Source organism: Archocentrus centrarchus, chromosome 7 (assembly GCF_007364275.1).
Source record: "Archocentrus centrarchus isolate MPI-CPG fArcCen1 chromosome 7, fArcCen1, whole genome shotgun sequence".
Lineage (NCBI taxonomy): Eukaryota > Metazoa > Chordata > Actinopteri > Cichliformes > Cichlidae > Archocentrus > Archocentrus centrarchus.
Genome location: NC_044352.1, coordinates 34,818,163 through 34,830,050, shown reverse-complemented (window position 1 = coordinate 34,830,050; position 11,888 = coordinate 34,818,163). Strand labels below are relative to the sequence as shown.

Sequence of the window (11,888 nt, the reverse complement as noted above, 5' to 3'; positions counted from 1 at the left end):
GTGTGTGTTCCTGAACAGCGAGGCCCAGAGTCCTCCAAGCTCACTGTGTGTGACCTCCAGCAGCTGATGGCCTCCTTCAGCCATGTTTATAAGCCAGCTCTATTAAGCTGTTAAAGTGGCATCTGTGTCACTCAGACGTGCAAAAACATCCGCTTAAAGATTCACACATCATCGGAGGATAAATGTGAGCGTCTTGTCCAGACTTTGGAAAAGTATAATTAGTACAACATTTCGTAGAACTGCTGCAGTCACAGAGCAGGATGCTCTCTCCAGGTGCTTTTTTAGATCATACATGAGCCTTGCGCATTAAATTTTAGGGCTGCATTTTAATAATTGACTAAGGTAAGCAAATGAGCAAAGTCTTAGTTGTTATCTATGATATTCTTGGCTGCCTGTGAAGCACTTTGGTCCACTCTGGTTGTTTAAATGTGCTATATAAATAAATGTGACATTGACCAAGTTTGGATTTTGGAGGAAAAAATTATTCTGCAGATATTACGGTTTAAATGGCCGATCCCTGTAAACAAATAAATAAAATAATTCCACATTACAAAAAGGAACTCGTTCTCCCCTTTAGCGGGAACAGGACATCAGTGGACTGGAACACAGTTGAGGACTCAGAGCACTTAGATACAGTCACACACATGTCTGTCTAATCTCAGAGATTAAACCACAGAACATGTTTTATTACACAGTAACGTGAAAGTTAAACTGGATCTCATTGATATACTGCAAAAGAAGTTAAGAAGTGAATAATATCAGGCTATATTACACTTTCTAAGGTAGACTAACTTGTTTGAGAGGATTTTTTTTTGGGGGGGGGGGGGGGGGGGGGGGGGGGGGGGGGGGGGCAGAAATATAAATGAGGGTTGTGTCAATAAAAGTATCTCGTGTATAAAAAAAAACACCTTCGTGGTGACTCCTTGTGAATAAGGAAGCGGCTAAAAGTAACTCTTCTTCTTTGAGCAATATTCTGGTCTTAACTCCGTACCAGTCGATGGCGGTAATGCACCATTTCGCTGAAGGAGAAGAAGAAGAAGAAGAAGCGATTGTTTGGTAATTTATTTGGATAATGGCGGGTGTTTTAAGAGAGGAACAACTTGCCCGACATGTTTATTCTTCACTGGAGGTAACATCAATAAAAGCTATCGTTATGGAGAGATAGTTAATTAAACAACGATGCGCGGCTGCTGCCTGTTTTAGCAACTCCCGCTTTTCTGTGATTTGTTCAAACATCTTGATGTTACTGCCTCGATAAGAAATCCTCTTCTTATCCAGTCCATTGAATATATTATATGATTTCTAAATGACTCAACTTTTTAAAAATGTATTTAGCTATAGTTCATGTTGGCATTGTTAATGAATAACTTTATATTGGCATACCTGCTTAACCAAATTTTTAGCCGCTTACTTTAAGGGTTTCCACAGTGAATCATCTGCCTCCATCTCACCCCATGACCGTTTATATAGAAATAATACTGTTGGAATAATAGATTTAGTAAAGATTAAAACAGCTGCGACTTTGGTTGTTATTTTATTCTTTTGATTATGTCTTGTTATCCTGTCTTTGTGTTGTGTTTGAGGCTGCGTGCTGCCCCTTGGTTGAAGGTCTGTACCTGCAGGAAGCAGACAGTATGCTGCAGCTGCTGTGTTCTCCCTCACAGCACCGCACTGACATACTAGCATGGATCTGCAGCAGGTATGACAAGCTGTCTCTCTCCTCATGTATCAGAAGGAATTTGTTCATCATTATGAACTCAGCCCTGGGCCTTGTGTTCACTTTACAGTATCAGCCCAAACTTTGCCAGTTCCATGTTAGTGAGAGCCAAAGAGCCAGATGTTTTGACAAAAGGTAACGTTATTGTTTAGATTAATTTGCACAGAGGCCATCATTGGTCTAGGTTTTTCTTTTATCCTTGAGCATGAAATAAGTTCTTATACTGCTGCTGTGTGGTTTTTGTCCAAGCAGATATGGCTGTTCTCGGGCAGGAGCTCATGCTGTGCAAAGCATCTGATCTGGACCTGATCAGGGTGAGAGTTGCTTTCAAGTATTGATGTTATTGATTTACACATACAGACTTGCATCATCACAATAAACAACACATATCCTGCTTCTGTGTGTCTAACCTCTGAAGGGTGATGCAAGTCCTTGGCGGCAGCTTCGGTTCCTGGAGCAGCTTTTAACTCTTGTTCCAGGCTGCATGAAGTCTGCTGGCCAAAGAGCTGATGGAGCGGTGCTGCTGAAAGAGCTCTTTGCTCCTGAGAATCTGCCTTACCTGCAACAGATGCTCAATCCTGCGTTCGACCCTTGGCCTACACACATCAAGTGTGTTTGCTGTCTGGTGATCCTGTTACACACATTGTGTCCCCTCCCCATGACATGCTGCTAAAGAAAGGCTGATTCATGAATGTCTGGATCTTAATGTAATTGTGTATTGTTGTAGGTCAGTAGCACTTGTCGCCTCTCCAGCCTCTCACTTCTTTTCTTCTTCTGTACCTCATAGGGCTTTATTCAAGAACACGAAGTCATCTCATAAGCCAATCAGAGAAGAAACAGGTGATGTTGTCGCCCGTCTGCAGGTGATTCAGTCAGAACTGGAGCAGCTACAGTCAAAGGTATGACAAGACAAAAAAAAAAAAAAAATGCTCATTCTAAAATGTCATTAAAACACCACCACAAACCTCATTTTGACTTATCTGACTGTCATGGTGGTAATACATGCTGTTTGCTTTGTACCACAGTGTGTGTTCCTGAACAGCGAGGCCCAGAGTCCTCCCGCCTTCTCTCCAAGCTCACTGCGTGTAGCAGCGTGTGACCTCCAGCAGCTGATGGCCACTTTCAGCCATGTTTATGAGACAGATTTGAGAGCTTACTGCACCAGAGAGCCCCCCAGCTTTAGTTTGGAGACCAGTGTCTTCCAGAGGGTCCACCAGCTACTGCTGGCCTGCAACACGGTACAAAGAAGTCAACTATGTTCAACTGTTAAATGACATCTGTGTCATTCAGGCATTCAGACTTCTGCATGAATATTCATGAATGTTCATACATATATACTGCCTTTGTACTCAGTTGAGCACTCAAACCACTTCAACACCCGTTCATACAGTACTTTTATCTGTAGGTTTTTAATCTGGTTTTTTAATAGTTCTTTTTTTTCTTTTTTCTTTTTTTTAAGATCTGGGCAGCACGGTGGTTAGCACTGCTGCTTCACAGTTAGAGTACCATCTGGACGGCCTGGGTTCGATTCCACCTTGGCCCAGGCTTCTCTCGCTCTGTGTGGAGTTTGCATGTTCTCCCCATGTCTGCGTGGGTTTTCTCCGGGTACTCTGGTTTTCTCCCACAGTCCAAAGACATGCACTTACTGGGGTTAGGTTAATTGGAAACTCTAAATTGCCCATAGGTGTGAGTGTGGATGGTTGTATGTCTCTCTGTGTTGGACCTGTACAGGCGTACCCTGCCTCTCGCCCTATGTCAGCTGGGATAGGCTCCAGCCCCCCTGCAACCCTAAACAGGATAAGTGGAAGTGGATGGATGATTTTTAATCTGCTCTCTCTTTTAGCACACATGAGCTTTGCCCTGTGCTGGAGCTGGGCAGTTAATTGAAAGTGAATCAATACTGACGTTCAGAATCAGTATAATATTGCTGATGTTGGTTATTTTGGTCTCTTTTTTTGTTTTTTTTTTCAGTACTGTTACTCCTCCTGTATGTACTGACCCCTTTAAAACATAGCACTGAGTGTACTGTCACGAGTCTCTGCCCCGTCCAGTCTGTGCTGTGGAAGCATCATGTAAGAAAACTCAAACACCAAGCCGACTGCACAACTCGAGCAGCTTGTGCCAAATAAAAGTGTAGTGTCTGATGTTTGGACACATTTTTATCTTTGATAACAACATCAAATAAAAAAATAGAAAACTGCAGGAAAAATAGTTTCAGCGACCAAAGGTAAAACCATTAATCGGTTACAACGCTTGGAGGACAATCATATAACCTCCCCTAAAAATCCCAGCTTTAGTAGTTGAGCATATTTACAGTACAAACTATAAACTATGACAGCAAGAACTATTTTGTACATTAATTGTAATTGAGGTAAAATGTACAGTTGATCATGATTTTGATTAGAGGTCATGGTCCAGTCGTACCCTTTGCATAATCCCACAATGCCATTCTTCGTTTCTCACTTACTCTCACTCGGGTCATTTAAATCCTCTCTGACGCACTCATTCTCGACAGCTCTTCCAGTGCTGTACTGCGGCTTTGGCAGCATCTCTTCACCAACTAGAATGGCATCACCTTCTCTTATGATGATCAGCTGCCCTGATGGCTTTCAGCTCTGTACAGATGTTGCTCTGTCTGCTGTTTTTGGGGGGTTACAATAGTGGAAACCGGTTTTCTTTTAAATGGCCTTTCAAGTTTAATCAGTGCCTCCAAATCATTTATCCTCATCTTCAGCTGTTTAAGAAAATCTGCCCAGCAGTCATCGCTGCTTTACTATTAGTGCCTACTACAAAAAAGTTTCTATGGCTAAATTTACTTTCTCTTCATAGCTGTATTGTGGGATGATTTTTCTTTTTCAATAACTCACTTGTTTAAGCTGCGTTGAAGCTTATAATAGTGGTATGGCCACTATTATTGAAAAGTGTGCAGCCAGCTGCTGTCTGCGCAGCTTCAGTTCAACTCATTTGGGTCTGGTGCTTTTTTCCTAATGAAATTATAGCTTGCAGTGCAGTTAATCACATTAATGCCATGCCCAGGGTTGTTGTGAGTGAAATCCTATTAATTAGGTTGTTACTCAGAACTAATTAGCAGATATTTTGAAACTGTTTTGAATCCATCCATCAAAGCAGTTTCAACAAAAGCTAAAAATCATAATCTTCATGAAATCAGGATTCATTGCAGGACTGATATCATGCTAGGTCAGTGTAATTAATAAACTGACACTTGGGTGTTGTCTCAACAGAAGCCTGACTCTTAGAACCATGACATGATTGACATGTTCTGTCCTCTGGCGTGTGTGTTGTCTCTCAGGAGTTGGAAATGCTGAAGGAGGTATCAGAATCTTCCGAGTCCATAAGTGAGGAAGTAAAGTGGCTTCAAACACATCCTCGATACTGGAGCCGAGGAGAGAAGCGCACATTGCGTAAGTCAGTTTAACATGCACAGTCACGTGTAATTTGTTACATGTCAAATATTTGTTTCCTGCTAATTCTTTTTATTTCTCCCACCAGCTGATCAACTGGAAAAGGTTATTGGGCGAATTGGAGACGTTCTTTCCCAACTTAATTCCTGATGGCATCGCTTAGACTCCTCAAAGTCATGCAGGAGGAAGAGGAGGGTCTGAGCTGTGGTGGTGTTAAGACTTGTGGGAAACAGCCATCGTTACAGAATCACACACCTGTGTGTGCATACACCCTGATCTAATTTGAGCATGACTGACATTTTGGGCAAGTTTGCATATTTGGTCACATCAGAATATGGCCGACAATTTATTCAAAACACGAGTTACTGTAGTTGTGTGGTGAGAATTTGTCCCTCTAACTTTTCTTGTCCTGTGCTGCACTCACTGTGAATGTTGAGATTTCTGAACTTCATTAATAAATAAATGCTTTTTGGAACCATTAAAGCTAAAAGTGTTTATCTGAATATCATAGCAGTCCACAAACAACTGATGGAATGTGAACTCCTCAGCCAAACTGACCAGTCAACAACCCCCCCACCATTTGTGGCCCTCCAAACCCTTAACATCCCATTTTGATCATGCATGTGATCACATCAAAACACAATGCTCAGGAAGTTGTTATGCTTCAATGTTTAATGATACTTAAAAACATGTACATCGTTTTACACTCAGTGAGCACGTCTCACTGCTGTCGAAAAGAGTTCATTCATGCTGGAGAAGTCAGCAGCCATGCTCCTGTAAGGACTGACAGTCCTGTCCTCCTCCACATGTCCCACATGTCCCTTCAGCTGGTCCTGGAAGCTCTTTCCGTTAGAAGCCTTTGCTGACCAACCAGTCCTTCAGCTCCTTATCGAAGTGGCCTTTGACCTTCAGGGTCATGGTGACCTCGTTGACCTGTGTGGGCAGCTCTTTCCCCGTCACCTCCTTCAGGTACTGCCTCACGTCCTTCTCTAGAGCCCATATGTCCCCCTCCACTTTCCGTACCAGCGTTAGTTTCCGGTTCCCATTGGTCAGGTCTGTGTAAACCGGGATGTTGTGCATGCGGGAGCGGCGGATCATGTAGGGCAGAGACGGCGGTGAATCCGCAGGAGGGGTCCAGCCGGATGGAGTAGGACCGGTGTGTTTAGGCGGAGCGGGGATCCGTGATGGTGGGATGAGCCGCTCTACGAACTTGTATTCCTCCGTAGACTCTCTTATCGCCGACAGGTTTTCTTCTGGAGCAGCGTTACAGATGAACCGGAGCCCGGCGTCAGAGACGGGAGCGCTCCGCGTCCTGATGCACAGGGTGGAAGCGCCCAGTAACGCCCTGCGGAGCACAGAAGGATGAAACCTGAAGCAGGCTGCCATGTTGTGAAGCAGTGTGACCAGAGCGACCCGGAAGTAGTGTAGAACTTCCGGTACCAGGAGGTTAAGCTTAAATAAATAAATAATTAAAAAAAAACATAAATGGGACATTATTATTATTATTATTATTATTATTATTATTATTATTATTATTATAGAATGCCAGACTTAAAAAGAGACAAACAAGAGAAAATGCATTTTACAAATAGCTGCACTCTTTATTGGTGAAATAGTTTTGGGTTCTAGTCTAGCACAGTTTTAGGCGTACATAACAAACCCTTTAATTAAAATGATCTGACTGAGCCACGGTGGGAACAAGATGTTGACAAATTACTTTTGAGTAGGCAACCATCTGAACAGAAGTAACAGCGCCTCAGTAACAAGGACTTAAAATAATTCTGGTCATTGCTGGCATTGCTGCAAACAATTTAGCTCATTTTTGGCTCATTTATTCTTATGTTGTGGGTTTGTGTAACTGTGTTCTATTTTTGGATAGTGTTGACACCTATATTATATATAAAAGTTCTTATGATGGGTTTGAGGAGCCAAAATACAGATTAAGTAGATTTTTTCATCTTTACGTATTTATTTTGACTCTATTAATCTGTCTTGTAATTGTATTTTAAAAAATGAAAGGCACTACAAATAATAATTTCAGGAAGATGAAGAATAACCCAGTGAGACTCCATTTAAAGAGCCCAAACCTTTGTATTATGAATGACAAAAGTCATGGAAGTTAAATGTTTGGAAGTGACCTGGTGCAGCAGTGAGTTCTGAGTCAGTACAGCAACTGCAGAAAAATTATCAAAGAGAGAAGAATGGCAGAACATAGGTCTGAATAAACTGGGTGTCATGAAGGTAAGCAACAAGTCTATTGTATTCTCTTCCTCTCTGACCTCAAAGGCTATGTACAGGCCAATGACAAACAAACAAACAAAAAAAAACTGCTGTCTTATATTTAAATGACAATAAATATTTTGTTCCCTTGATCCAGTCTTTAGTAATTTCACACTTAACAAGTACACAAATTAATACATTAATGACATTAATTAAGGATTAAAATATGTTAATATGGGCCCAGCATGAAATAAACAAGCCTCATTTTGAACTCTGAATCAAGAATAAAATTAAGGTGCTGGACATGGGAATAACAGGATCCATGTAACAAAGGGCTGACCCTAGATCAGCCTTCAATTGCACCGGAACCCAGCTGATGAGGGAGCGCTGCGCTGCGCAGCATTGTGTGAGCTGTAGCATTGTCGGGAGGAGAAGAAGAGTGGCTGGAGAGTGCTAGTATTGTGATCGCTATTGTTTGGACCTGTGTGATTGTAGGTAGTTTCTGGCTTGACATTAATCCCTGTGTGCGTTCAATAACAAAACCACACACACCCACACACTCACACACCCCCTCCTCACCCATAGCGATATTATCCTGTTGTATCATTCCATCAATCCCACAATAAATCTTCAGTGACAAAGCTCTGGACTGTGCATTCTAATCGATGCCCCTCAGTGGCCACCTCTACAGCTGAACTCAGTCAGTTAGCGAATGTCCCACAGAACATTTGGAGGCCCCAGCGAGGATTCCTTTTATTGTGGTTACTGAGGATTGCCAGAGATGTCCCAAGACCAGCAAACACATTATTATGCAGCGGGTGCCCGCCCACGACGCATGACGCGGCAACCAGCCTGGATGGAAGAATATGTAGTCTCCCTCCCAGAACAACAAGTGGCCTTCAGCCCCCCGGATGCAGCTTACCTGTCCCCGCGTCAGCCGCGTCAGTCGTAGCCTAAAAGGAACACCGGAGAGACCCGCCAGGATGACGCCTCTCGCCTCTTTACCAGTCGAGTATGCTGATTCGGATGCTCAGCTTGGAGCAGGCACAAACCATTGGCATGTGTCGGATGAGGCAGACCCCCTTTTCCAGAGCACGCCTATTACACCACGGCCAAAGCAGGATTCAGGAGCTACACCAGAAGTCCTTAATGCTCTTCACCAACTGATGGAGGAGAATCAGAGAATGCAAAGGCAGATGCTGCAACTGCAGCGGCGACTTGACGAGAGAGCATCACCGGTCCCGCAACCACACATGGAGACCATGTGTGGTTGCTTACCCATTCTCAGCAAATAGAGCAGGCAGCTTACCTGCTACACCCATTGCAGCAGCATGATGGCATGGACCAGATCCCACCACTGCCTCCACCTCCACCAGCAACAGCTGGAGATATGCCACCTCCGGGAGGTGACGGCATCTGGCCAAAGCCACCACCTCCAGTAACAGATGACCCACTGCCACCTCTGGGGCCAGATGTGATTACAGAACTCACAGAGCTGCTGAGGGACTTAAAGACAAAGCAACAGGGGCCACACCCAGAGCCACACCCCGTACCAAAGCCACGAACCCCCGACTACTGCCAGCCTCACGTACCAGCAGAGAGGGAGTCAGACTTCGGCATCCATCAGCGTGAGTTAGTCTACCGTGGTCCAAAACCCACTATCCCTCTATTTACTAAAGGGGACCCGAGGGAATTTGCCAGGCTCAAGGTTGCCTTGGAGAATCTGTTGCCAGAGGACGCCACAGAGCGCTTCAATTACCAGATTCTTGTCGACCACTTGAAGTATGAGGAGGCCCTTCTCATCGCAGATTCGTACACAAGCTCCTCCTATCCTTACACAGAGACAATGGCAAGCCTTATTGAGCATTACGGGCAGCCACACCAACTTGCTCTCAAAAGGATTGCAGACCTGATGGAAGCCCCAAGTGTGGCACGGGGTGATGTCAGTGGCTTCAAGCGGTTTGCACTGAAAGTCAGAGCATTAGTGGGCATGCTGGATCAGCTGGGGGACAGTGGACAGACAGAGCTCCGCTGCGGATCCCACGTCACCCGACTCCTCTCCAAGCTGTCTCCAGACATGCGGGCAGAATTCAAGAGGTTCTTGTATCCCATGCGCATCACCATCCCCAGCCTCCTGCACTTCTCTGATTGGCTCAACTACGAGCTGAAGATCCAGGAGACAGTGTATGAGTCCCTGCATCGCGAGGACAAGAACAGCGCGGGGTCCAAGCCCGAGCGACGTCGTGATAGCAAAGGGGGAAAGAGCATCAGTGTTCTGCTTGCTGCTGATCAGCCCGAGAGTACCCCCACGGCAGCAAAGCTACCTGCTGGAGCCCAGCGAGCCAATAGAACGGCGTACTGCCCCTATTGCAACAATAATCAGCACTTTCTTGACCAATGTGCTAACTTTTCACAGCTCACAGTGGACCAGAGAACAGCGTGGATCAAGACGAACAGGAGATGCTGGCGATGCGGTCGCCTGCACCAAGCTGCTCAGTGCCGTCTGAAGATGCTGTGTGAGAAATGCAAAGGGAGACACCTGCAAGCATTGCATGAGGTGAATGCCAAGCCTCAAACGGAGAACACTGCGTGCCTTGTTAGCACAACCAATGAAATCCTATACCTTGATCGGCGATCAGGATGCAGCCAAGTACTGCTGAAGGTCAGCAAGGTGCTGCTACGCAACGGTCCCCTGGCCATTGAGACCTATGCCATCCTTGACGATGGATCCGAGCGGACCATAATCCTCCCGGAGGCAACACAAAGGCTCAAACTGAGAGGTGAAGACGAAGACCTGGCTCTTCGGACCGTGCGGCAGGACCTTCAAGTGATACACGGCGCCGCAGTGTCATTCTCCCTCTCACCCGCTGATCAGCCAAAAAGGTCCTTCAAGATAAACAGAGCATTCACAGCGGACCAACTGGGACTGGCGGAGCACACCCACCCTGTGAAAGCCCTTCAGAGAAGGCATAAACACTTACGAGGCCTTCCCCTCCAAGCATTGAACAGGGTGCACCCTCTACTGCTAATCGGATCTGACTACACTCATCTCATCACACCTGTGGAGCAGGTGCGCCTGGGTCCTCCAGGAGCTCCAGCTGCAGTGAAGACACGGCTTGGATGGACCCTGCAGGGGCCAACCAAGCACATCAAGCAGCAGTCCATCACACAGCAGTGTCTGCATCTCTCCACTCTCTCCCCGACGGCTGAGCTCCTTCACAGTGTGGAGAGACTGTGGCAATTAGATGTCCTTCCCTACAAGAATGAGCGGCTAGTCACACGTTCCAGGCAGGACCAGGACGCTGTTCACCTGCTAGAGACAAAGACTGTTCGCGTCAATGTCGACGGTATCCAGCGCTACGCCACTCCCCTTCTCAGAGTGAAGGACATGCCACAACTTAAAGCACCTAAGGAGGCAGTACTAGCCAGTCTCCGCAGCACAGAGAGACGCCTGCGGAGAGACCCTGACAAAGCCGCGGCATACTGTGCGGAGATAGACAAGCTGGAGAAAGCCGGTTATGCTGTGAAGGTGCCAGAAGAGGAGCTGGAAGGGGCAGCCGAATCCTGGTTCATCCCACACCACATGGTAACCCATAATGGGAAGAACCGGATCGTGTTTAACTGCTCCTATGTGTACAAGGGAGACAATCTTAATGAGCTGCTGTTGCCAGGCCCCCCGCTGAGTGCAAGCTTATTAGGAGTCCTCCTGCGCTTCAGGGAACACACAGTCACGGTCAGCAGCGATATCCAAGGTATGTTTCATCAGGTGAGGTTGCTCCCTGAGGACAAGCCATTGCTCCGCTTCCTGTGGCGAAACCTGAAGACAGAGGAACCACCCAGCATGTATGTATGGCAAGTCCTTCCATTTGGCACAACCTGCAGCCCCTGTTGTGCCACATTTGCACTGCAGAAGCACGTGTTCGACCACAGCCAGCCAGGCGACGATGTCCGCGTATCCATAGAGCGGTCATTCTATGTAGACAACTGCCTGCAGAGCTTTTGCTCTGTTAAAGAAGCCCAACACCTGGTTGACAAGCTCAAGGCATTGCTAGCGATGGGTGGATTTGTGCTGCGCCAGTGGGCCAGCAACATGCCTGCGGTCATCAGTCACCTCCCAAAGGAAGCCAGATCGGAGAGCAATGAGCTGTGGCTCACGGAGTCCGACACCGACCCTCAAGAACTGGCCCTGGGGCTTCGCTGGCTCTGTAGCTCGGACACCATGGGGTACAAGTACCGGATACCGGATCACCCCACACCTACTCTGCGGAACATCTATAGAGTCCTCGCCCGTCTGTATGACCCTCTGGGCTTTATTGTCCCTTTCATGACACAGGCCAAAGTCTTAGTACAGCGGTTGTGGGACAAACACAGAGACTGGGATGACCCCTCCCTACCTGATGATGTGCTGCAACCCTGGTTGGCATGGGAGGAGGAATTGCAGGATCTCTCCCAGATTTCACTGCCCCGCTGTTACGTCAGCCCAGGAATGGACAGCCCCCGCTGTCATCGAGACCTGCACATCTTCGCAG

The 11,888-nt window shown here is 46.3% G+C and overlaps 2 protein-coding genes across 2 annotated transcripts; one reads left to right on the top strand and one right to left on the bottom strand.

Annotated features, from left to right (window-relative positions):
• The first annotated feature begins 991 nt into the window (after window positions 1-991).
• haus7 (HAUS augmin-like complex, subunit 7) lies at window positions 992-5,617 on the top strand. Its single transcript, XM_030734192.1, has 9 exons — window positions 992-1,129; window positions 1,584-1,699; window positions 1,788-1,852; window positions 1,970-2,031; window positions 2,136-2,326; window positions 2,505-2,616; window positions 2,743-2,955; window positions 5,028-5,139; window positions 5,228-5,617. The coding sequence occupies exons 1-9, from the start codon at window positions 1,073-1,075 to the stop codon at window positions 5,287-5,289; spliced, it is 990 nt and encodes a 329-aa protein (XP_030590052.1). The 5' UTR covers window positions 992-1,072; the 3' UTR covers window positions 5,290-5,617.
• A 184-nt stretch (window positions 5,618-5,801) lies between these two features.
• mrpl49 (mitochondrial ribosomal protein L49) lies at window positions 5,802-6,556 on the bottom strand. Its single transcript, XM_030734141.1, has one exon. The coding sequence runs from the start codon at window positions 6,523-6,525 to the stop codon at window positions 5,989-5,991; it is 537 nt and encodes a 178-aa protein (XP_030590001.1). The 5' UTR covers window positions 6,526-6,556; the 3' UTR covers window positions 5,802-5,988.
• Window positions 6,557-11,888: the final 5,332 nt, after the last annotated feature.